General features: G+C 50.5%; 1 protein-coding gene across 3 annotated transcripts in view; it reads right to left on the reverse strand.

The window, feature by feature from the left end:
* The window catches only part of OPA3 (outer mitochondrial membrane lipid metabolism regulator OPA3), a 65,977-nt gene that overhangs the window by 6,418 nt on the left and 32,601 nt on the right, over positions 1 to 26,958 (reverse strand). The window contains exons 2-3 of one of the 3 annotated variants that reach the window (XR_009181624.2): positions 20,314 to 20,853; positions 12,252 to 12,893 (exon numbers count right to left, since the gene is read on the reverse strand). The exons of 1 other annotated variant lie outside the window; for it this stretch is intronic. Coding sequence is in view for 1 of the 2 variants with exons in the window: in XM_058280442.2 (XP_058136425.1) it covers positions 20,432 to 20,853 (422 nt within the window). In the remaining variant the exon portion in view is untranslated. Of the gene's footprint in view, positions 1 to 12,251; positions 12,894 to 17,647; positions 20,854 to 26,958 lie in introns of those variants that run through there. One more of the 3 variants, XM_058280442.2, reaches the window with a different exon arrangement.

The following is a 26,958-nucleotide window of genomic DNA, read 5'->3' on the forward strand; positions in this document are numbered from 1 at the left end:
ATCCTAAGTACTAGTGCAAGCATGCTTGGAAAACATGCTTGGAAAACTACTAAAACTCAACATTCAAACAACCCTATGGCCCAGCAATTCCACTCCTGGGTGTACACCCAGCAGAGATGTATGTGTACATATGTTCTAAAGATGCGTACCAGAACTTCACAGCAGTACAATGCATTAAAGACTGGAACCAACCCAGTGGCCACCATTGCAGAATGGGCAAAGATGTAGGCAACGGGGAAGTGGACGTGGCTCAACTGATAGAGCATCCGCTTTGCGTATGGAGGGTCCAGAGCCTCCTGACCCATGTGGTGAGCTGGCCACGCGTAGTACTGCCATGCACAAGGAGTGCTGTGCCATGCAGGGGTGCCCTCGCATAGGGGAGCCCATGTGCAAGGAGTGCACCCCGCAAGGAGAGCCACCCCGTGTGAAAAAAAGTGCAGCCTGCTCAGGAATGACATCACACACACAAACAGCTGATGTAGCAAGATGATACAACAAAAAGAGATGCAGATTCCCAGTGGCGCCTGACAATGCAAGCGGACACAGAAGAACACACAGCAAATGGACATAGAGCAGACAACAGGGGGAAAGGGGAGAGAAATAAATAAAAATAAATCTTATAAAAAAAAAAAAGATGCAGGCAACGGAACCCTCTAGAGCAAGGAGAACAAATGAATGACAGTACACACAACTTGAATTAATCCCACCAACATAATGTTGAGTGAAGGAAGCCAGACGTAAAAAAAGAGTGCCTGCTGTGTGACTCCATTTATGTAAAGTCCGCACACAGGAAAAGTTAATCCACAGCGTTAGAAGTCAGGATGATTCTTAACCTTGGAAGAGGATTTGAATGTGCTGAAAGAAGGTCGGGGGTTGGGGGGTGGTGGTCATTGGTCATGTTGTTTCCCAGCCTGGGTGCTGCCTGCATGGGTTTGTTCATTTTGTGAGGCTGCATCGAGCTATGCGGTTAGGATTTGTAGCATATATTTAGGTACAGTAAATTTCAATTAAAAGCTTTCATTAACTTCAGTGAGCTTCTGGAGGAGTCTGCTTTCTCTTTCCACTTGGCCTGACACTTCTAATTTCAAGACATCATGACTAGGGGAACCGATGTGGCTCAGTGGTTAGGCACCGGCTTCCCACATAAGAGGACCAGGGTGCAATCCCCGACCCCGGTACCTAAAAAAGAGACTTCATGACTATTGTCATCATGCTTTTCTGCCAGAAGCCTATTCGCCTCCTTCCTGTTGGGAAATTGGTCCTTCCCCAGACCTGTGCCACTCAGCAAAGGGACGGGCCACGACTGGGACTCTCCTGGCCTCCCAAGAGGATCGGTGGCTTAGGGATGGCGGGAGCAGGTCCGTGGCGGGACCCTGAACTCTTTACCCAAATGTTCTCAGGGTCTGTTAGACGGCAAAGAGGACTCAGAATCCAGGACTGAGAAAGTCAGGTCCTCACTCGAATTGGGGGGAGGGAGGCATGACTGTGACCTGGCAAGGGTGGCTGGAAGACACAGCAACAGCACATTCCTTCCTTAAAAACGATTTTGATGAATCCAGTGACTGAAAGCTGATTACAGAGGTGAATATCCCTGTCCTTAGGAAATGTACATGGAAGTATTATGTGTCCAGGGAGTAAGATGTAACCTACTCTCAAATGTTTAGAAAATACGTTAATTGACACAGACACATAGATAAGGCAAATGTGGCAAAATGCTAAAAGTTGGTGGATCTGGGTTGAGCATCCATTGTATGGGGTTTGTATTACTTTTACAACTGTCCTATAAGTCTGAAAGTATCTGAAAATAAAAATTTTAAAGAGGGAAGCGGACTTGGCCCAGTGGTTAGGGCGTCCGCCTACCACATGGGAGGTCCGCGGCTCAAACCCTGGGACTCCTTGACCCGTGTGCAGCTGGCCCATGCACAGTGCTGATGCGCACAAGGAGTGCCCTGCCACGCAGGGGTATCTCCGCATAGGGGAGCCCCACGTGCAAGGAGTGTGCCCTGTAAGCGGAGCCGCCCAGTGCGAAAGAAAGTGCAGCCTGCCTAAGAATGATGCTGTACATACAGAGAGTTGACACAACAAGACGATGCAACAAAAAGAACCACAGATTCCCATGCCGATGACAACAACAGAAACGGACAAGAACATGCAGCAAATGGACACAGAGAACAGACAACTGGCTGGGGGGGTGGGGAAGAGAAATAAATAAATAAATAAATCTTAAAAAAAAAATTTAAAGAAAAAAAAATCCACACACCGGCCCGAGTATGGCTGGCAGTCATGCCTTCTCTTTGCCATCTCTCTCTGGCGATGAAGGTAAGGACCTGGATTTGCAGTAATGAAAGATAACTTTGCCAGGAGAAATGAGTAGAGGTGCTAAGGAGGGGGCCAGGCGTGGGCCACACCCGGCCGGCAGCGACTGGCATGCAGAGCTGGCTTCCCCCGCCGAGCGGAGCGCGGGCGGGAGCTCTGCGTGGGGAGACGGGCACTCCCCGGGGCAGATGCACGCAGGCCGGGGGCCAGGGCCTGCCCCAGCACCAGCTAGGAGTCTAGGAGTCCCGGCAAGTCATGTCAGGTGGGGTCCTCCCGCGACCCCCGCCTCTCCCCGGGGCCCCACCGGGCGCTCGCGCCTCCTTCCCTGCAGCCACTGTCCTTCTGCTTCCCCCACTCAGGGCGGACGACCCCATCCCGCCAAGGAGAGCCCGGGGCCTGGGGGCGGCCTGGCAGCAGTGTGGGGGGGGACAACGCCTGAGAGGCAAATGTCCTACATGTGCCAGTGCAAGGGAGACCTGTTGGACGAGCCGGGAGCCCTGGGAAGGGAATAAAGGTTCTGCTCCCCGGGAAGCACGGGCTACCCAGGCGGAGGGCAGCCAGCCCCACAGACACCTGGTGACCACGGGTAAAGACCAGGGCGATGGGCGCTCGCAAGCTGGCAGGCAGTGATCGCCAGCAGGGGGAGTCACTGGGACGGCAGGTGAGAGGGTGGACCCTTGGGGACCTCAAGCCAAGAACAGAAACCACCAGGGCCCGGAGTCCCTGGGACACAGCTGACGTTTGGGGCTGTCACCCCTCGGCCCACGGGGCCCATAGAGGGAGGGCAGCGGGTCCTGGGGGTTTGGGCTCAGTTCTGGCAGCAGCATTGCAGGGGTCCGTGTGGCAGTGTGGTTACATGGGTTTGCTCAGGGACGGCGTGGGGGACGTCTTCCGGAGGGGGAGTGGAATCTCCACCCCACGCTCCTGCCCAGAGGAAAGTCAACTCTCCCAGCCCTGGGATCCCGGGGAGCCCCCACCCCGCATGCTGAGTGGGGACCCTGGGGATGAGAAGGGCTCTGCCCTGGGGAGCTGAACAGGCCCTGGCAGGAGCCTTTCTGCTCTGATCCGCTTATTTCAAACCCCCAGTGGCTGCCACTTTCAATCTGCGTGACACCTGGAGGCAGAAAACCTGACTTCAGATGCGAGAGGATGTGGTTCAAGCAATTGAGAGCCCGCCTCCCACACGGGCAGTCCGGGGTTCGATGCCTCCTAAAGACAACAAACCAACAACGAGCAAAAACAAATGAGCAAACAGACGAGGGCGCCAACCCAGGGGAGCTGATGCGGCTCAGTGGCTGAGTGGCAGCCTCCCTCCCGCAGATGAGGTCCCGGGTTCAATGCCTAGTCCTGGTACCTCAAAAAACCAAACCAAACCAAGACAAACCCTGACTTCAGAGAGGAAAAGTGACTCAGAGAGGTGAAGCCAACTGCCTGAGGCCACCGCAGGAGAAGGGAGAACAGGGCTTGACCTCTGACCTGGCTGACCCCAGAGCCACTGCTGGGTCCTAGGTGGCCTCCTGATGGCGTGGCATTAGCCTCGCTCCTAGCGGAGCACCTTCCTGGTGATGTGCAGGGTTTGAGCACTCAGCCTGCTGGGTGAGCCCCTTACTGCCAGAGGGCTATAGTTAGGGACCCTATGCTGTACCCAGGAGACCTGAAATGTATGACGGTGCCAATGGAGCAGAGTTTCTTTCTTGCTCATACAACAGTCGCAGGTATGTGTGGTGAAGGTGAAGGGGTCGACAGATGTCATAAAAGCAGGACAGATCAAAAGCCATCTCCTTTCAGAGTGAGGGGCTAAGGGAAGGAACGTGGGAGACAGCTGCCAAGGGAAGTCCATGTGTCCCCAAATCCTGGGACTCACAGGTGGGGATGATGCTGCTGAACTGTGGGCAGTCAGGGGTGGGGTGGGGACAGGGCGTGAGGAAGGACGCAGGGGCAGAAGCAGCGACTGTGCACCTGGAGCCGGCCGGCCCAGCAGCTGGCGTGGGTTTTGCCCGTTGAGATGCCGGGCTCAGGCCCATCCCGCCGGCCCTCCCAGCCACGCGTCCGAGGGCGCTGGCTCCCCACGCACACCCAGCCCCCGCCCAGCATCAGCGTGGTCATGTGGGCCGATCTGGTGGGTGGGCAAGGCCACTGCGCTGCCCAAGGACGTCGGCCGGCTGTGTGCTGTGACGCGGGCACGCACGTGAGTGGTGGGAGACCCCGCGCACCAGGTCAGGGTCCCACCGAGGGCCTGAGTTCTCAGCTCGTCAGAAGAATGTGCCTCACCCCCCAGGAAGAAGGCTGGAGAGACAGGAGGGGCAAAGGGGGCAGACACGGAGACCTGCCACATCGGGGACCTGTACAAGATGAAGGGATGCAGGGAAGCGCAAACCACCCCCACTGAGACGGCATGTCGCACCCTCTGGGTGGCTACAACCAGAGTCAGAGAATGACAAGTGCTGGGGAGGAGGTGGCGAGATGGGAGCCTCACACAGGGCGGCGGGAAGGGCGGCGCTGCAGCCCCTTAGGAAGGCAGCCCGCAGCTCCTCGGGAGGCTGAACACAGGGTCACCCGGCACCAGCAACTCCACTCCTAGGCAGGCTCCCAAGAGCAATGAAAACACACGCTTACACAAAAACTTGCAAACAAATGTTCACTGCAGCATTATTCATAATAGCTCTAAGTGGAAACAATGCAAATGCCCATCAAGGGATGAACAAAGCAGCAAAATGTAGCATTTTCATCCATGGAACAGCATTTGGTCATAGGAAGGAATGGCATTGTGGTGCAGACTCCAGATGCTGAATAAAGGAGGCCAGACACAAAAGGCTACAGAGCATATGACTCCACTTATAAGAAATATCCAGAAGAGGCAGATCTGTGGGTGCTTAGGACTGGGTTGGGGTGAGGCAGGGAGGTGATGGCTAAGGACTGCGGGGTTTCATTTGGAGGTGAAGAAAATGTCCTGAAATTGTGGTGATGGCTGCATGACCCTGTGAATATACTAAAAACCACTGGATTGCACACTTTAAATGAGTTGTATGGCATGTGAATTAGATCTCAGTAAAGCTATGACCAAAAAAAAGAGGAATGGATGCGAGAAAAAAAAGGAATGGAGACGGCCAAGGACGCAGGCTGAGCTGTTTCTGGCTGTTTCGGGGGCGGTGCTGGGGGTCAGAAGGAGAGGCGGCGACTGCAGCAGCACCGGTCCTGGACCCCCAGCCCCCACGGAGCTGCTGCAGAGCTCGGAACCCCGTGCACCGCCCCAGGCAGAGGTGCTGCGAGCCCAGAGAGAGACCATCATCATCCCCGGGCGCTCGGAGAAGTCAGCGGCTGCAGGCGGCAACTCTGGACTAGCCCAGGCCCCGCGGGCTGCTCCCCCTTCCGAGGCCCTGTGCCCGGGGGCCCACAGAGACCCTTACCCTTGCCCCTCCTAACAGGGAGCGCTGCCCTCCACCCTGTGCCCTGTCTGCACCCAGGAGGCTGAGCACCAGGACGGCCTCACGAGGACCCTGTCCTCTGTGTTCTGGCTGGCCTAGGCTTCTGGCAGCACTGGCAGGAGAGGAGGGGTAGAGGCTGGTCTGTGTCTTCCTGCCCCTGCCTCTTGGCTGGGCTGCAGCGGCTGTGCCCTTGACGGAAGGATGTAATTCCTGTACCTGCCCACCTGGGAACTGCTTGCTGTGCTCTTCTGAGAGCTCAGGGGGTACTGGCTTGGTTGTGTCCAGTGGCTGGAGGCCTCGGTGTCCCTCCCTGGACCCCTTCACCTTCTCACAACTGCCCCACTATGCTGCCTACATACTCTGAGCCTAACTGGACATTTTCCCATTTTTTACACACACCGTTCCCACTCTCATCTCTGGGCCTTTGCACATGCTGCGCCCTCTGCTTGGAATGCCTTTTACCCTCTCGGCACCTGGCTCACTCCCGGGCTGGGGGGGGTACCCCCACCAAGCTCCCCCAGTCTCCTGGACTCCCCTACCTGAACCCCGCCTCTGGAGCACTGTCTTGGTACAAGGAGGGCTGGGAGGCTCAAAATCCTCCTGGCTGTGGCCCCAGGCCAAGGACTTGGTCTTTCTGTGCCTTAGTTTCCTCATCTTCAAAATGGGGGAAATGACAACACCTTTTGTGGCAGGTTGAAACATGTACCCTAACAAACACACACTCCTAATCTTAACCCACGTCCCTGTGGGTGTGCATGCACTGCCAACAGGACATTTTTGTTAACATTTTTTTTTTCCTTTTGTGTTTGTATTTTTTTAAGATGATATTTTTATTTAAGATGTGTCCAAATGAAGCTGGGTATAGCAGTTTGATATGGCTATGAATTTCAAAAACAGATACTGGATTATGTTTGTAATCTGGTCTGTACCTGGGCATGATTGAGTTATGATTAGGGCTTTGGGCCACATCATTAGGGTGTTGAGAACCCACCCCTTGGTGGGTGGGGACTCACAGACAAAAAGACAGAACTGAAGCTTTTTGATGCTAGAAGATTTTGATGTTGGAGGTTTGATTTGGAGCCCCCGGAAGTCAGCACACAGAGGAAAGAGAAGCAAGCCCCGGGAAAAAAGGACCTGAGCCAGGAGAAGAACACAGAGGAACAGAGGTGGCTCCTTAGACACGGCAGAAACCCCAGGGAGAGAGACAGAGCCGTTCACCTGATGGTCTACACTGACCTTGTGGAGAAAACAGAGGAACTGAGCCCAGAGAGAAGCAAGGAAGAGAGGAACCCAGGAAGCCTAAACCCTGGCAGATGTTACCAGCCTTCTTGCGCTAACATGTGGAAATAGACTTTGGTGAGAGAAGTAACCTAAACTTTATGGCCTAGTATCTGTAAGCTCCTACCCCAAATAAATACCCTTAAAAAAGCCAGCAGACTTCTGGTATTTTGCATCAGCACCCCTTTGGCTGACTAATACACAGGGTGAGTCTTGACCCACATTGCAAGGCCGTGTAAAGAGAACCCCGGGGAGCGGATGTGGCTCAAGCCGTTGAGCGCCGCCTTCCCACATGGAGGTCCCGGCTCAGTCCCCAGTGCCTCCTAAAAACAAAACAACAAACAGCAAGCAGGCAAATAAAAAAAAAAAACAACTCGGGGAGCCAATGTGGCTCAGTGGTTGAGCACCAGCTTCCCGCATACAAAGTCCCAGTTCAATCCCTGGCCCCAGTATCTAAAAGAAAAAGAGAGAGAGAGAGAACCTGGAAGTCACACAGAAGCCGGAAAGGAGAGGACACTGCCACGTGATGGGAGGCAGACTCACCAGCCAAGGCTTGCCGGCAGCCAGCTATGAATTTCCAGGAGAAAGCAAGCCTGGCCCATATCTTGATTTTGGACTTCTTCTAGCCTCAAAACTGTGAACCAATAAATGCCTGTATTTAAGACAACCCACTGTGTGGCATTTGTCATGGCAGTCCTAATAAACCATAACACCCACCTACAAGGAGCGTGGACAGGAAAGGGTTACTTTGGCAGGCCTAGGGTGCTCTAATTTCTCACATTCCAAGGAAAGATGATCTTCATGGCCCAGGGCCAGCTCCTGGGAGACCAGCTCTGAGTTCTTGGGCTATCCTATCTTATAAGAGTGTTTGCAGGGGAAGCGGACTTGGCCCAGTGGATAGGGCGTCTGCATATCACATGGGAGGTCCACCGTTCAACCTCAGGTCACCCGTGTGGAGCTGGCCCATGCGCAGTGCTGATGCGCGCAAGGAGTGCCGTGCTGCGTAGGGAGCCCCACACGCAAGGAGTGCGCCCCGCAAGGGGTGCAACCCACGAGGGGTGTCCCCCGTGTAGGGGAGCCCCACGCACAAGGAGTGTGGCCCGTAAGGACAGACGCCTAGTGCGAAAGAAAGTGCAGCCTGCCCAGGAATGGTGCCGCACACACGGAGAGCTGACACAACAAGATGACGCAACAAAAAGAAACACAGATTCCCTGGTGCCACTGATAAGGATAGATGTGGTCACAGAAGAACACACCGCGAATGGACAGAGAGAGCAGACAACTGAGGGGGGGAAGGAAGGGGAGTAAAAAAACTAAAAAAAAAAAAGTACTCAGGCTTTTAAAAAAATAAATAAAATAAAATAAAATAGCTATTAGTTTCTCCTAAGGGTAAACATCCTCCTGCTCTATGACCCAGAAGTTCCACTCCTAGCTATTCCCAATATAAAATGGCTTGTACCAGAGTGTTCAAGGCAAAGCTTTAAGACAATTCACATGCCTATCAATGGGTGGATGGGTAAACAAAGTGTGCTAGATTTGACCATAGAATACCTTCTGCCAATAAAAAAGAACAAAGTACTGCCACAGACAACAATATGGTGGCATCTCACAGACATTACTTTGAGTGAAAGAAGCCAGACCCCAAAGAGAACATTCTGTATGAGTCTATCAATACGAAGTTCAGGAACCGGCAGTCCTAATCTACAGCGATGGTTCTCAGAATAGTGATTACATCCGGGGAAGGGGGTCTGACTCGGAAGAGGCAGGTGGGAGCCTTCCAGGGTCCTGGAAATGTTCTCTCCTTGATCTGGGTGCTGGGTGCATGAATGTGCCATTTGTAAGAATTCACTGAGTTGTATGCTTGTGTAGTTTACATACTTTTTTTTTTTTTAAGATTTATTTATTTAATTCCCCCCCCCTTCCCGGTTGTCTGTTCTCTGTGTCTATTTGCTGCGTCTTGTTTCTTTGTCCGCTTCTGTTGTCAGCAGCGGCACGGGAAGTGTGGGCAGCGCCATTCCTGGGCAGGCTGCACTTTCTTTCACGCTGGGCGGCTCTCCTTACGGGCGCACTCCTTGCGCGTGGGGCTCCCCTACGCGGGGGACACCCCTGGGTGGCACGGCACTCCTTGCGCGCATCAGCGCTGCGCATGGGCCAGCTCCACACGGGTCAAGGAGGCCCGGGGTTTGAACCGCGGACCTCCCATGTGGTAGACGGACGCCCTAACCACTGGGCCAAGTCCGTTTCCCTAGTTTACATACTTCACTGTATATATGTTTTAGTCCAATTTTAAGAGTTAGAAGAAGAGGGAGACATCCAAAAGAAAAAATGACTAAAGGGTAGAAGCAGAGTTCTGACAATCTGGAGGCTGTAAGAATCTCAAAAAATTGAGGTATAAGATATTAAAGGTATCATTACTATTGAGATGGACACTATGTAAACATGCTATCAAAACACGGTAGACATGGCAGAAAGCACGAGAAGTATGAAAATCCAGACCCTCAATATCTCCAGCAAGTCTGCATGGGCTTGTTCTTCCTTGAATTGAGGGATCGGAAACTGCTCAAGATGAACCATTAGAGAAGGACTGTGCGGATATATTAGCTTGCTGTTTCTCATCAGACACCTGAAGGCAAGAAGGCAGTGGGAAGAAATATTTGAAGCGCTGGAAGAAAACAATAGCCCCACAAAAATTTTTATATCTGGTGAATCTTTCTTTCAAAAATGAACGAGAAATAGACACTCCCAGATAACCAAAAGCTGAGGAAGTTCATCCCCACTAGACCTGCCCTACAAGCAGTGTTCAAGGCAGGTCTTCAGACCGAGAGGAAAGGACACTGGACAGTGGACTGAAGCAGCAGAGGACGTAAGGACCTCAGGTAAAGGTAACCATACAGGCAATTATAAATGCCCGTATTATTGTATTCGATTTTTTGATATGTACTCCACTTTTTACTTCTTACAGGTTTGAAAATGCAAATACATAAAAAGTTACGATAAACCCATGATTTTGGACAATGTATAAAGATATAATTTATAACAAGTACAATAAAAAGGGGGAACACAGAGGGGTATAGGAAGTGTTTGTGTATGCCATTGAAGTTAAGGTGCTATCAAATCAAACTTGATTATTATAGAATTAGGATGTGAAATTTAAGCCCCATGGTAACCACAAAGAAATGCCTAAAAATATATATACAGAAAGAAATGAGAAGGGACTCAAAATGATACAATACAAAAAAAATAAATATATAAGTAGGTGTATTTTTTGAGGGATAAAAAAGGTATAAGGCTTACAAAGACCAAATAGCAAAACAGCAGAAGAAAGTCCTGCATTATCGTTATACCTGAAATATAAATGGATTAAAATCTCCAGTAAAAAGGTAGAGAATGGCAGAATTAAAAGAAAAAAAAGCATGACCCATGCTGTTTACAAAAGACTTCTGTTAAATTCAAAGACACAAGTAGGTTGAAAGTGAAAAGATGGTAAAACATATAACATGCAAGTAGTGACCAAAAGAGAGCTGGAGTAGCTATACTGGTTGCAGATAAAAAAAGGCTTGAAGTCTGCATTGGAAAAAAAAAAGAAAAAAAGCCTGGATTGTACAAAGCACGGAGCTGCATAACACAGGGAATCCTGTGGTGGGAGATGGACTATGGTTAACAGAACAAATATGAGTGCATTCTCTCATGAACTGTAACAAATATATTAATATAGGTGTTAATAATTGGGTGGTTTTGGGGAATTACACCAAATGTAAGGTACAGGCTATAGTTAGTAGTAATATTTTGACAATGCTCTTTCATAGTTTGTAACAAACGTTTCACAACAATCCAAGGTGTTGGTAGTGGAGTGAAGAATGGGAGCACTGTATGATGATATGCATATTTGTTTTGTAAATTCACGACTTTTACTGTACACTGATGGTTTATGTATGTTCATGTTAGAATGATATACTTCAATAAAATCTCATAAAAAAATAGACTTCAAGTCAAAAAACTTATGAGGACAGAGGTTAGTATATACTGCTAAAGGGGTCAATTCAACAAGATGACATAACAATTATAAATATATATGCACCTAATGGCAGAGCTCCAAAGTATATGAAGCAAATATTGACAAATTTGAAGGGAGAAATAGATGGTTCTACATTATAGTAGGAGACTTCAATATATCACTTTCAAAAATGGACAGAACATCTAGACATAAGATCAATATGGAAATGGAAAACTTGAATGATACCCTAAACCAACTAGACCATACAAACATACATCTTCACTCAACAGCAGAATACACATTTCTTCTTTAGTGTGCCTGGGTTATTCTTTAGGATAGACCATATGTTAGGTTATAAAACAAGTCTCAAACAATGTATCTTCTCTGACCACAATAGAAAGCTAGAAATCAATAACAGAGGGAGAACTGGAAAATACAAAAGTACGTGAAAATTAACAATGCACTCAAACAACCAACGGGTCAAAGAAGAAATCACAACAGAAATAAGGAAATATCTTGAGGCAAATTAAAATGAAAATACAACATATCAAAACTTATGGGATCCAGCAAAGGTAGTGCTTAGAAGGAAATTTATAGTTCTAAATACTTACACTGAAAAACAAAAACAAAATGAAAAAAAAAACCCAACACCTCAGAAACTAGAAATAGAAGGAAACTTCCTCAACGTGATGATGGGCACGTGTGAAAACCCCACAGCCAACATCACACTCAATGGTACAAGCCTGAAAGCGTTCCCTCTAGGGTCAGGAACGAGACAAGCATGCCCACTGTCACCGCTGTTGTTCAGCATTGTCCTGGAAGTTCCAGCCGGGGACGGGCAACCGGCCCTTCTAGATGCACAGAACGACACCTTCAAGTCTTCCGGGAGGCAGGTTTTTCTCTCACTCCCCATCGTCCGGTGCATCCCTGTCTGCTCCGCCTTTGAAATATTAACGCATCAGGATCCCACTTCTCCCCAGTTCCCGTGTCTCCGCCCTGGTCCAGCCACCTGGACGACCGCAGTCACCTCCTCACCGACCTCCTGCCTTCCCCGCTTGCCCCCAAGTCTGTTCCCCACGCGGCTGTCCGAGGGAGTCTGTTACAACCCGGTGGAGCCTGTCCCAGCTCCACCCAGAAGGCTCCCAGGCCCGGGCCGCACCCAGAGTAAAAAGCCGACGCAGGCACCGCGCCCACCGCAGTCTGCTTTCCCCAGGTATAATCCACACCCATGTGTTTGCTTTTCTTTATGAAACAGATTAAAAGGGAATAAAAAGTAACAGAGTACATTGCACATGGAAGGGCAATTATTGTTTAGGGAAACTTTTTTGTTCCAACAAGATATATTAATTTATGAGAGCATATATCATATTAATGTATGATAGCAACATACTATATACTATACATAAAAGATTTTATATATTTATAGTACTATAGGTATACATAATACATATATGTCTGTAGTTTTTCTTCAAGAAATGAAATAACAAAAAATAGGAAATGGACTGCCCTGCATATATGAAGAGTAGTGATTTAATAAAACTTTCATTCTAATTACATATATACACATAAACAAAACATATATAGTGTTATGTTACATATAACACACTACATATATATTATTATTTCCAAATTGTATCCATAAGCCTTTAAGTTTTTTTTTAATGTAGTAACATTTACAACATAATGAGTAAATTATTTTTGAAAGGAAAAGCAGAGGCATATATATAGATGTCTTTTTGCATTCAGATAAAGACGACCCGATAGGTATAATATTCGTGGTGATATTCTCTTAAAAGCTCCATGTCAGGGAATGGAAGTAGCTTGGCAGTTGAGCACCTGCCTTCCATGTACAAGGTCCTGGGTTCAATCCCCGATACCTCCTAAACAAACAAACAAACAAAAATTGAGTTAGGGGAGTAGATGTGGCTCAAGTGGTTGGGTGCCTGCTTCCCATGTACAAGGTCCTGGGTTCAATCCCAGATACCTCCTAAAAGAAAAAGCTCCATGTCATTTTTTTCAAGATTTATTTATTTCTTCCTACTGCCTTTGTTGTTTTTCACTTGCTGTGTCTGCTTGTCTTCCTTGGTTTTTTTTGGAGGCACTGGGTGCCAAACCCAGGACCTCCGATGTGGTAATCGCTTGAGCCACCTCCACTCCTTGCTTTATTGTGTCTCGTTGTTTTACCTCCCCGTGTCTCTTGTTGTGTCATCTTGTTGCGTCTGCTCACTCCGCCTGTCCATTGTGTCAGCTTGCTGTTTTCTTTAGGAGGCACTCGGAACCTCTGCTCCCTGCTTCGTTGTGTCTCTCATTACATTTTTTGATTCTTGTGTTTCTTGTTGGGTCAGCTTCCTGCACCTACCCGTCGTGCCAGCTTGCTGTCTTCTTTAGGAGGCAACATGGTCTGAACCAGCGACCTCCTAAGTGGTAGGTGGGAGCCCAGTTGCCTGAGCCACATCCGCTTCCCTCCATGCCTTTTAAATATGTTTACACAGCAGAAGACGTCTGAAGCAAGCATGACAATTTATTTATTTTTATTTTATTTATTTCTCCCTACCCCTCGTTGTTTGCACTTAACTGTCTGTTCGTCTTCCCTGTTTCTTTTCTTCTCTGATGTGGGAGGGAGATGCCTAATCACTTGAGCCTCCTCCGTTCCCTGCTTTGTTGAATCTCTCATTATGTTTTCCTTCTTGTGTCTTTTGTTGTGTCATTTTGTTGTGTAAGTTTGCCGCACCTGCCTGTTGCACCAGCTTACTGGTTTTTTTTTAGTGAGAGCCAAACAACAACCTCCCATGTGGTAGGCAGGAGCTCAATCACTTGAGCCACATCTGCTTCCTGACCATTTATTATTATTTTTAAATATTTATTTTATTATTTTTTAGTTATTTCCCCACCCCCTGCTGCTTGCTTGCTGTCTGCTCTGTGTTCATTCGCTGCGCGTTCTTCTGTGTCTGCTTGTCTCCTTTGTTGCATCATCTTGCTGTGCCAGCTCTCTGTGGGTGTGGGCCGTCAGCTGTCCATGGGCATGGGCCAGCTTCCCTTCACAAGGAGGCCCTGGGATGTGAACTCAGGGCCTCCCACATGGTAGACGGGAGCTCAGGCAATTGAGCCCAATCTGCTTCCCCTATTTATTTATTTATTTATTTATTTAATTTATTTATTTATCTCTCCCCTCTCCCTCCATTTTCTGCTGTGTCCGTTCACTGTGCGTTTTTCTGTGTCTGCTTATATTCTCATTAGGCAGCTCTAAGAACTGATCCTGGGACCTTCCAGAGTGGGAGAGAGGTGATCATTCTCTTGTACCACCTCAGTCCCTGGTGTGCTGCGTCTCTTATTGTCTCTCCTCTGTGTCTCTTCTTGTTGCGCCATCTTGCTGAGTCAGCTTTCTGCATGGGCCAGCACTCCTGTGTGGGGCAGTACTCCTGCGCAGGGCGAACTTGCCACATGGGCCAGCTTGCCTTCACCAGGAGGCCCTGGGTATCGAACCCTGGACCTCCTATATGGTAGATGGGAGCCCAATTGCTTGAGCCACATCCACTAATAAATAAATAAATCTTAAAAAAAAAATGGGTAAAAGAGTTGACTAGACATTTCTCCACAGAAGATAATACAAATGGCCAAAAAGTGCAGGAAAAGACGCTAAACCTCATTAGCCATTAGGAAAATGCAAAGCAAAACCCCAATGAGATACCATTTCACATCCACTAGAATGGCTACTATTAAAAAGAAAAAAGACACAGAAAATTACAAATGTTGTAGAGAATGTGGAAAAATAAGAACACTAATTCGTTGTTGGTGGGAACATAGAACAGCGCAGCCACTGTGGAAGACAGTTGGGCAGTTCCTCAGAGAGTTAGTTGTAGAATTACCAAATGACCTGGAAGTCCTACTTCTAGGGATATACCCCCAAAGAATTGAAAGCAGGAACGCAGATATAAGCATAATGATTTTCGTAGCGGCATTATTTACAATTGCTAAAAGATGGAAGTATCCATCAACTTGTGAATGGATAAAACGTGATATGTACGCATTTTAATATTAATAGATATTAATAGATATTAATTCAGCCATAAAAAGGAATGACATTCTGATACATGTGACAACATAGATGAACATTCAAGATATCACATTGAGTGACAAATAGTGTAGGAGTTCACAGATAGGAAATAACTAGAATATGCAAAGTAAGAGTCAGAATCTTGAATCTAGTTAGCCAAAAGGGACAGGGTGGGGGTGGGGAATAGGGAGCTAAGGTTTAATACATACAGAGTTTCTATTTGGGATGATGGAAAAGTTTTGGAAGTGAATGGTGGTGTAGTAGCACAATATTGTGAATGTAATTAACAGCACTGAAGTATATATTAGAATGTGGGTAAAGGGGAAATTTTAGGTTGTATATGTTACTAGAATAAAGTTAAAAAAAAAATTCCATGGGGGAAGCAGATATGGCTCAACTGATAGAGCGTCCACCTACCATATGGAGGGTCCAGGGTTTGATCCCCAGGGCCTCCTGACCCGTGTGGTGAGCTGGCCCACATGCAAGGAGTGCTGTGCCACGCAGGGATGTCCCCCACGTAGGGGTGCCCCACAAAGGAGCACGCCCTGTAAGGAGAGCCACCCCATGTGAAAAAAGCACAGCCCGCCCAGGAGTGGCGTCGCACACACGGACAACTGACTCAGCAAGATGACACAACAGAAAAGGGATGTAGTTTCCCAGTGCCGGATAATGCAGGCAGTCGCAGAAGAACACACGGCGAATGGACACAGAGAGCAGACAACGGGGGGAAGGGGAGAGAAATAAATAAATATTAAAAAAAAATCCATGGACCTGTACAACACAGTGAACCTTAAGATAAACCATGGATTATATACAATTACTAACACAACTGTACAGTATATTATATATTCCAATGTATACTATGAAGCATAATACAGGTATTATACAACATGCACAATCCATAATCAGGTGAGTGCGGACTATTACGTAAAGACGGGTATGATGGATTCTATAAACTATATTTCTCACTGTGGCCTGTGGCTGTAGATTGAGACTGAGGCTCTGAGCTCTGTGTGCAGTGGGGTTACTGGGGAGGGCTCCCGGGGGGAGGGCTCCTGGGGGGAGGGAGAGAAGCAGGAGCTGGCGGCGACAGAAGCTGAAGCATCTCTGCCTGGCCTCGGTCACGCTAGGGGGCGCTCTGGAGCTGGAATTGTCAACTGAGGCAAGGGGGCAGGGCCTTTGTGTGCCCATCCCACTCTCCTTGCTTATTCTCTTCCAGGGCTCAGTTAACTTTTTCTGTAAAAGGTCAGATAGTCATTATTTTTGGCTTTGCAGGCCATAGGGTCTTGGGCACAACTTCTCAACTCTGTCGCTATAGGACAAAAATGGCCATAGAACATAGGTGACTGAAAGAGTGTGGCAGTGGTCCAAGACAACTTCATTTATAGGGAGCAGGTGTAGCACAATGGTTGAGCACCTGCCTCATACAAGGTTTCAGGTTCAATCCCCAGTACTAAAACAAACAACTTCATTTACAAAGCCAGACAGTGGGGGCCAGGCTGGATTTGACCCATGGGCCATAGTTTGCCAAGCTTTGCTCTACTCTGACAGCTGGAACCTCTTGCTCCTCCAGGAACAAGCCAGCCTGGCACCTGCCTCAGGGCCTTTGCAGTTACTGATACCCCTTCCTTTGATGTTTTCCCTCCCTTCCTACTGCCTTCAGGTCTCCACTCAAACGTTGCCCCCTCTGCCAGCCCTCCCTGACCGCCTGATCTAAATCAGCGCCCCCATTACCCCTCAACCCCGCCCTTGCTTTATTTTTCTTTGCAGCACTTGAAACCCTGAGTCTGGGTTATCTTCACTTCTTTACTCTCTGTCTCCAGCCTCAGAATGTCAGCTCCATGATGGTAGGGACCTTGTCGTGTTCGAGGCTGACTCCTGGCTACGACAGGGGGGCTGGGCGCACAGTAGGTGTCAGCACACATTGGTCTAATGGGCAGTGACTGAAGCATGCCTGGCCCTCCCCTCCCTCTGTCCTGGCCGACTCCAGCCCCTAGCCCTTGGGGATGGGGGTCCCAGGCGCGGTCACACAGCGTCACAGTGGACAGCACAGGGATGGCCCAAGCCCCACAGGGCCAAGGGAACACAAGCGGGCTTCCAAGGAAACCGTTTTGTGGGTGGCTCTTGGCCTCTGGGTCTTCTCCAGGCCAAGAGGAGGCTGCAGGGCCGCTGGTCAGAGATGGGAGGCGAGAGCCCTGGGACGCCCTGAGGGGTGTGGGGCCCAAACACCCCCTTGGCCCGCTCAGCTTGCAGGAGCCGGTTTGAAGGGGGTTCTGTCCCTACAGTGATGTCCTGAGTCACTCGAGAGGGAGGAATCTGGACCGGGCCAGTCCCCTCTTCCCAAATGCCCACGGGGGAGCAAGGTCTGTACGTGCACCTGTCTCCCCTCCAGACCGGGAGCGCCGGAGGGGCCTGGGGCTGTCTCAGCCTCTTGGGTGGCCCCCGCACCACCCAGCTCCCGGCCCGGCTCATGGTGGGCAAGTCAGGGAGTTTGCTGAGAGTAAATGGAGGGCATTTTTCTAAGGTTAAGCAGGATTTCCCACATACGAGAAAGAAATGCACAAACTTGAAGACAACCGATTTCCTTGACAAATTTATTCTAATCCCTCTCTTCAAATTGTGGATGTATACACAACTCCAGCTAGCGTCAAACAGGCAGTGAGGAAGCTCTCGCCTCCTGCGCCGTGAGGGGATTCACACCACACACACCCCCCCGGGCCCTCAGTGGGCGACACTGGCGACTCTGTATCCCACAAGGCCTGGCCTTTAAGGACACATCAGAGGTCAGCGTTAAGCCTCAGAGATGTGAGCGCAGTGGTTAGGAGCTGGGTCTTCACATCCCGCCTAGGCCTTGTTCCTGTGTGGCCTTGGGCAAGTGACCTTCCCTCTCTGTCCCTCCGTTTCTTCATCAATGGAAGGGAAGAAAAAAATGTTGTAGGGCTGACTTAGAGCACTTAGAACAGTGCCTGCCACCTAACTTGAGCTGTTCCGGTTGTGACTGCTATTTATTGACATGATTGGGAGGGGGGCGGACCCCCAGGGTAACCACGGGAACCAGGCACTGCCCCCTCCCTGGCTCCCTCCTCATCCCCTCATGAGGTGGTGTCACCTTTCCTCTCATCACTTAACACACTCGGGTGTCCCCAGTTTTAAAAACACCCCCGCCCGGGAGCCACGTCCACAGCTCCCTCTATACCAGCGTCCCCCCTCTTCTAGAAGGAATTAGGATGCCCTTTCAGATCCTGTTTCTTGGTTTTCTATTTGGGTGGGTCTGACGGTCCAGGTCATTTTTACCCCTCCTGGGGAAAAGGTGAGGGCAGAAGTGGGCGAAACCTGCGCCCCTCCCACCTCCACCAGCAGCTTCTTGGGAACGGGCTCACTGGGACCGTGCCTGCCTGGTGTACGACATGCTGCGCTCTCCGGTGCCATCTGGGGCCACTCTGAGAGAGTCTGGGGCCACTCAGCAGCGTCTCCCAGTGCCCTGGGTCTCTGGAGATAACCTTCCCCACCAAGGACCTGCCTTTCCTCCTGCACCTCCTCGCGCCCTGCACCCATCCCCTCAGGATCTCGAGCCACCCTGCACCCAGGACGTGGGGCCCCTCACCCTGCCCCTACTTCCCACCCCGGGAGGAGCCCAGGGCAGTCCCTCACTAGCTGAGTGGCCTTGGGCAAGTCCCTCAGCTTCCCCTGCTGAGGGCTCAGAGGAGGAACTCCCTCCTGCCCCACGAGAACCCCCCGCCCGTTTTCTCTCCTAACTTTAACCAGCCTTGTACCCATTTTGAAGAACCATCTTCCAGTTCTCAGACACGCCCTTAAAACAGCTTCTCCACCCTGGGCTCCTTCAAAGGACCCACTGACAGCCTAGCACCAGAACCCAGACTGCGGCGCCCATGGCCCTCCCAGCTGCAGTGCTGAGTCCTGGGAGGGGCGCCAGTGGTGAAGGGGTCCTTCCTGCAGGTCCCAGATTACTGCTGGCGTGAGTAGGTGGAGGGGGTGAATGCTGACCCCCAAAAGACATGCCTCCCACCTAATCCTGAGAGCCTGGGAATGGGACCTTATCTGGAAAAAGGGTCTTTGTGAGTGTGATTAAGTTAAGGATCTCAAGAGCAGATCATCTTGGAGGTAGAGTGGGCCTGAACCCAATGACAGGTGTCCTTAGAAGAGGAAGGCAGAGGGGTTATGGGACAGCGAGACACAGGGGAGAAGGCCATGTGCAGATGGAGGTGGAGACTGGAGGCGATGCAGCCAGGGGAGCCAGGAACCTCTGGAGCCCCGAGGAGCTGGACGAGGCCCGGAGGAGTCTCCCCTGGGTCTTAGAGGGAGGGTGGCTCCTCGGACCCCTGGAGTCTGGCCTTCTGGTCCCCAGGGCTACGAGCCCTCAAGTTTGCAGTCCTCTGCTTCGGCTGCCCTAGGAAACTAACAGGCTAGAGCCACTGCACGGGGTGTGAGCCCGGGCCGTGGAGGCGGGAGGGTGGCAGCGCGGGAAAGGGGCCTGGACCAGCGCGGAGTCCTGCTGAGAGGAGGCCAGCGCGAGCCGCGCAGCCCATCTGAGTGGAAGGTGGAGGCATGCAAAATCGAACCCGCGTTGCAGGGTGCGCCTCCCGGGAGGCCCCTGAAAGAGGCCACTGAGGAGGCCAGTGGGGGAGGAACCTGGAAATGGACAGGACAGACAGCACAAGGTCAGGGACTCTGGGGCAGGTAAAGAGGGGCTGTGATGGACAGACAGGACGGAGTGGGCCTCGTCAGGAGCAATTTTTCTACCCCACAGACCATGTTCTGGAACAGACCACGGAAGGGTGTTTTTTTTTGGGGGGGAAGGGAAAGGTTTAAGCCAGAAGGCACTGTGCAGCCATTTCAGTGATGGGGCCATGGTCAGGATAAGGGGGACATGGAGAGGAGGGATCAACTGCACGGCAGGGAGGGGAACACCCAGCTGGAGGAAGTCCACGGAAAGGAAGGGCGTCACCTCCCAACCCTCTGTACCCAAGGCCAGAAGGGACCACCACCAGGCAAACGGGGCTGTGGCAGTGCAGCAACAGGTGGACTGCCTCAAGAGCAGTTCTGTTGTTCTGCCAGAAGAGCTAGCGCAGCGCAGGCGCCGGTTGGGGGTCTGCATGGATTGGGGGGTGGGGAGCTAGGGAAGAGCACTGAGCTAGAGATTGGAGGGACTACGTCCGACGCAGGCGGGGAGGGCGTGGAAGGTACCACTGGTCTAGTCAGTGGGGGCGGGTACCCGAATGCCACACCGGATCAGCCCCACTCTAATCCCGGTGGTCTCGGGTGGTCACTCAGTCAGGCACCGGCGGGGAGACAGCCACGTCGGGGCTCGCACGGCGACGCCCAAGTCCAGGCTCCAGCAGCCTCCTAGTTCTCCGATGTGGGCCCCGCCCGGGGCGTGGGCGGCGGGTTCCTGGAGCAGGGCGGCGGGTCCCGGGCGCAGGGGTGGGCGCGCACCTCCTGCAGCTGCGCCCGCAGCTCCTCCAGGGCGCTGGGCGAAGGCGCCGCCTGCACCTGCGCCTGCAGCGCCTCGAGCGCCAGCGCCAGGCGGCCCACCTCGCCCTGCAGCGCGTCCCAGGCGGCGCGCTGCTCCTCCTCCTTGTGGCGCTGGTTCGCCTGGTGGCGCGAGTACTCGAGGACCAGGCAGCCGCCGCCCACGATGAAGATGGTGGCCTCGCCCAGCAGCTCGGCGCCCAGCTCGGCGGCCGCCTCCTCGTTCAGCGGCTTGATGGCCGTGCCGCGGAAGCCCATGATGCGCATCTTGGTCCGCATCTCCACCCAGTGGTACACTGCGGGGGAAGAGAGGGGTCAGACCGAGCCCGGAGCCCCTGCCGGTCCCGCCCCGGCGCCTCGGTGTCTCCGTCGGTGCAGTGGGGGCGCTGCCTGACCCCCTTGCAGGATGCTGAGTCACCTGGCGCCTAGAAGATTCCAGCCAGTAGCCAGAGAAGAGAAATCCTGCCCTGGAGGGATGTCCCCAGACTGGAGGGCCTGTCCCTGGGCAGTTCCCACGAAGCCCCTGCCGGAGCAAAGTCCACGGAATGTGAAAAGCCTTGACTGCCAGGCGCAGTAGCCCCGCGCCTCCCGCAGCCTCCAGGGCGCCCGCCTCCCCTGGCACTGCCGCTCCTCCCACTTCCCAGGCGACAGCTCAGCCCACTCCTTTCTTTCCGAATCTCCCCAAAATGCAGTGTGGAGGGGCACCTCCTGGCTCCAAAGGAAGGGAGCTGAGAAGTGGGAGTCCATGTGCAGTGGCTCTGAACCTGGGGTAACAACCCTTTGGCCAGTCTGGCAGCTCCAATTCTTGACTTTCACCGACCCCGAAGGTGGAGCTAACAGTTGTGAGCAAGAAGTTCTGGGCACACAGCTTGAAGGAGCTCAAGAGCTGGTGGTGCTGCTGGAGGCAAAAGGCCCTTCTTGCCCCCCTCTTTAAGCGACTCACTACTACAATCATTAATATTTACCCAAGGGTGCTGGCTGGGGAAGGCGCCCTGCCTAGTGCATTTGGAGATGCATTTCCAACCAACCAGTTTACTTTTGCTGTTTGACAATTATCTATGGAAGTGTATAATAGAAGACAATGTATAATATATGTAAGTTTTAAATTAATTATGCACTAATAATAATTTCAAAGGTAACTCAATCCAGAGGAAAATATTCAGCATTAGAACCTTCTGAAAGAAAAAAAAAAGGACTTTATGGTGACAGGAAATTAAAATGAATATTTGAATTTCTGTATATATTTTTGTTGCTAAAGTATCATTACCTAGACAAAATTCTGTGGGGTAGGGACTGTAAATGGGAGTTCAAGGACAAAAAAGAACAGTGTAAAATTTCTGACTGCAAAAGAGGAGCTTGTTCTTTTTGTATTTTAGCCAGACATCGGGCGGCATCAACTCACTAGACGTATTTAGATACATTCAAAGGAAGGAGGCACCAGCTCTGTTTTAAAATGTCAATAGTCATAACACACCAGATTTATGAAGAAGAGCTTTAGTTGTCAACTTGGAAAGCATGAGAGCGTACTTTTAAAAAAACTCTTAAGGAGTGGCGCAGCAAAGACACTGGGCGAGCCCTGCCCTGGGGCTCTCGATGGGCCCCTCAGGAAACAAGGCTTGAGTGGGACTGGAGGGTGGGAAGAAGGGGTGGCTGTGAGGGGCCAGGACGGGACACGACTGAGGACTGCGCAGACCCATGAGCCCCAGGCGCCTCCCGGACACCTCACTCACCGCACCCCAGCTTGTCTCTCCTGTGGGGCCACCCTGCCACCTGGTCCCTCCCCCTCAGCGGTGCACCTGGCCCACTCTGCTCTCAAAGGTCTCTCTCCTCTGCTGCCTGGTCTGGCCTCCGTCCCAGCTGTGCCCAATGTCCCCTCTTGCTTTCCAACTCAGGGACCCCCATTGCTCTCCTCACACTGCATGTTCCCTCAGGGCGTCTATCACAACTGGCCAGGAGCCACCCAGTCACTGTCTGCAACCCGTTTCCCCCACTGGACTGGGAGGCCCAGGAGGGTGGGGCCCAGCCTGTCGCCGCGGCTGCTGTGGCCAGCACCGGGCAGTCCAGGGCTGGGCCCACAGATGATGCTCTGTCCAGGATAACTTCGTTTAGTGAGAAATGGTCTCCGTGCCTCAGCCCTGCAAGCAGAGGGAGTAGGTTGAAAAAGAGAGACTATTCTTCTCTTTTACTAATAAGAGTAACACATCGCATGGGAGGGGAAAAAAAGCCTTCAAAGTGTAACGTGGAAAGTCCAAGTCCTGCCCCCTTGATCCTCAGGCCCACCGCAGGCCTGTCCCCAGCCCCTGCCCGAGTCAGCCTTCCCCGGCGTCAGCTCCCGCCATCCAACAGGAAGCGTGCACGCTTGCTCTCAATTCCTGAACTTCTCAAGAGGGAGCCTGCTCTTATTTTCACAATTCTTTTCAATCGCTCCCCCAGGGCAGCCTGCCCTTCCCCCACCCCGGCTCCTCCCCATTTTTACAGGTGATCTGTACCCACGTATCCTTGCATGACATTCTTTTCATGGTCTCCCGCAGCTCCCACCACAGCCAGCCAGCGGAGGAAGGCAGCAGCCTCCTCCCGGTCCCCAGCCCTGCCCTCCCCACGCCCCGCCACAGCCAGGCCACACTTTCACACAAGCACACAGGCCACAGGCCGTTCGGTGGCTAAAATAAGGCCCCTAGTGCTCAGTGCAGTCGGCTGAGTCAGAAAAAATGAAAACAAAGTCTGTCCAACGCGATGATCGCGGAGACGCTGTTGAGTGTGGTGTGCCTGGGCTGGAGAGCAGTCCCTCTGTCGTGCTGTGTCACGAAGGGGACCCTCTGGAGGAGAAGGTTCTAAGCTCCAAGGCCAGGTGGCATCTCTAGTCTTACATCCCACCACGTGGCTCAGCATTTGGCCACATGTCAGTGTGCTCATACCTGGACAATGATTTGGTTTTCTAGCAAAGGGGTCTCTATCACCATAGCTCTTGATCCACAGGAGGACCACAAAACCCACTTGAGAGCTCACAACCAGCATTAAAAATACGATCGAGAATATAATAGAAAATATTTCATTTCTATTTGGTTGTTGACTGGAATAAATACAATCGAGCGCTGTAAATAAATTCAGCCTCACTAAATTCCCGTATTCTTTCTTTTCCTTTGTAATACATTCATTTATAACTGGAGCATGATGGTTTTTCAATGTGAACATCACCCGGGTCGTGATTCAGAGTATGCCCAGCGCTAGCAGAAGGCCTCAAGCCTGACCCCAGGGGACCCTTCCCCAAGGGCAACCCCTCTCCTGCCTCGCCACAGAGCCCGTGTTCCGTTTCTCACTACAGATGGATGTCCTCTTTCTGGGGCTGTCAACCTTCCATCTGTGAGATCTATCATCTTGCTGCCTGTCTCAGTAATTCGTTACTTTTTTGTGGTTGTTGTTTAGTAATATTTCACCGTATGGGTCCATCTTCTGCTGATGGGCATTTGGATTTTATATTTCCAGGAGTGAAACTGCTGGGTCACAGGGCGCTGCAGCTCCCAGCAGAGGGGAGGCATGCAGACAGCGGTCTGGGGAGGGGGGCTCTGCAGCCACTAGGGAAGGGTTCCTCGCGCAGGGCAGCTGTGTCCCAGGAACTCACCCTGCACTTCGTTCATCCAGGAGGATCTAAGAGCCGGACCTGGGAGCTTATTGCTGCAGTTCTTCTTGGGATCTGTAAATCTGCCACAGCTCAGTGTTTGCCTTCAGAGGACTCCGTTGCTCCTTCTTAGTAAGTTCTAGAAGGCTCAGGATGCTGGGGTTCTTTAACTTTTCAACTGAGGAATAATACACAAAAAGTGCACTAATCGCAAGTGTTCAGCTCCATGACTTCTTACCAGTGGATCTCAAATGGGAACAATTTTGCTCCCTGCTGTCCCTCTCTCCAGCCTGGGGACATTTAGCAATGTCTAGAGACATTTTTGACTATGAGAACTTGGGGGTGGGTACCACTGGCATGTAGTGAGTAGAGGCCAAGTGCTGCTGAACGCCCCACAGTGCACAGAACTGTACCTCAGGCCTTCTACAGTGGAAACTTGCCCAGTGCCAAGTGGCATGAGAGCCGAGCTGGGAACTCCGGGTGCACCCAGAGCCCCTCCCAGTCATGTAACACAGCTCCGTTCTCACTTCTATCCCCACTTAAGGTTAGTTCTGCCTGGTTTTGAAAGTCATGTAAACGGAGTCATATGGAGACGATGAGGGGCTGTTTCTCAGCAGCCTCTTCCCTTCTACTGCCGAGCAGCCATCCTGTTGCACAGACACAACTGCCTTAGCCATCTCCTGCTGGTGACATCTGGGTTGTTTCCAGTTTTCTGGCTATTCTCGAGAAGGCTATGGTGAACATTCTTGGACTTGTCTGTAGCTGTATAAGCATTCCTTTCTTCTGAGTCTCACGGAGGAGGGGGATGGCTGAAACATACGGTGAGGAACTTGGGTAGTGACTGTTCCACCCGCCCTCCCGCCAGCAGTGGAGGAGAGTTCCAGCTGCTCCAGCTCCTCCTCGAGACTTAATGTTATCAAACTTTCAAAACTGTGGTAAAATATCCATAACGAAGTATTTTAACCACTGTTAAGTGTACAATTCCATGGCATTAAGTATGTTGACAATGCTGTATTTAACTTCCACCATTTCCAGAAAATTTTCATCATCCCATAGAGAAACTTGTACTCATGAAGCAACAGCTCCCCATTCCCTGCTTTCTCCAGCTCCTTAACCTCTATTCTGCTTTCTGTCTCAATGAATTTGCTTATTCTAAGTATTCAGCTAAGAGAAATCATACAATATTTACCCATGTCTGGTTTATTTCCTTCAACATGTCTTCAATGTTTATCCATGTTACCGCATGTCTCAGCACTTCATTTCTTTTTACTGCTGAATAATATTTCAGTGTACGTATTTACCAGGCTTTGTTGATCCATTCATATGTTGACAGATGCTTGGGTTGCTTCCACCTGTTTTTATTGTGAATAATGTTGCTATGAACATTGGTGTACAGGTATCTGTCCAAGACCCGGTTCCTAATTCTTTTGGTTATATGCCTAGATAATAGAGTAGTTCTCCATGCTTAACTTTATAAGCAACTGCCAAACTGTCTGCCCAATCTTTGTAATCATCACTAATTTGATGGGCATATGATGGTATCTCACTGTGGTTTAATTTGCGTTTCCCTGGGGACTAATGCTGTTGAACATCTTTTTGTATGCTTTTTGGCCATTTGGATATTCTTTTGCCATGTTCCTGTTTTTAAAAAGAAATATGTAGGAATAAATAAATATACGCACAGATGTAAACACAAATATATACATATATACATACAGGGTAAGAGTTCTTTGTGGGACAAGTATTTGTGAATATTCCCATCTAGACTTTGGCTAGACTTTTCACTCTCTCAACTATAGTCTTTAGACAGAGATTCTTAATTTTAATGCAGCCCAATTTATCTATCTTTTCTTTTATGGTAGGTACTTTTATTGTATCTTTAAGTTTAGGAAACCCTTGATTATCTCAAAATCTTGAAAATATTCTTGTTTTATCTTTATTGCTTTAGCTTTCATATTTAGGCCTATGATCTATCTTAAATTGATTTCTGGGTATGGTGTAAGGTCAAATTTGATTTTTCCCCCGTATGGATAACCAACTGCACCACTTACTGAAATGCCATCCTTTGCCCACTAAATTGCAGCGGTACTTGGGTTGTAACTCAACCGACCATATGAGTGTGGCTCTATTTTTGGATGGTTAATTGTTTTATTGGTGTATTTGTTTATCTTTGCACTGATACTACACTGTATTAATTACTTTAGCTTTATAACAAATCTTGAAACCAGCTGTGTAAATCTTCCACCTTATTTTAAATAAAAATATTATTGAACTCTATCTTTCATACAGGAACATACATGAACGATAAGTGTATAGTAAAGTTGTGAATTTATAAAACAAACATGCCTATCATTATACGGCACCCCATACATCAGCCCACCACCACCACCTTGCATTGTTGTGAAATTTTGTTAAGAAGTATGAAAGATGATGTCATCAAAATGTTACTACTGGGAAGGGGATGTGGCTCAAGCAATTGGGCTCCAGTCTATGATATAGGAGGTCCAGAGTTCGATGCCCAGGGCCTCCTGGTGAAGGCAAGCCAACCCGTGTGGCGAGCTGGCCCACACAGAGTGCTGGACTATGTAGAATGCTGGCCTGTGCAGAGTACTGCCCCATGCAGGAGGGCTGCCCGGTGTAAGAATGCTGGCTCACGCGGAGAGCTGGCACAGCAAGATGACACAACAGGGAAGTGGACTTGGCACAGTGGTTAGGGCGTCTGTCTACCACATGGGCGGTCTGTGGTTCAAACCCCGGGCCTCCTTGACCCGTGTGGAGCTGGCCC

This window comes from Dasypus novemcinctus, chromosome 18 (genome assembly GCF_030445035.2).
Source record: "Dasypus novemcinctus isolate mDasNov1 chromosome 18, mDasNov1.1.hap2, whole genome shotgun sequence".
Taxonomy (NCBI): domain Eukaryota; kingdom Metazoa; phylum Chordata; class Mammalia; order Cingulata; family Dasypodidae; genus Dasypus; species Dasypus novemcinctus.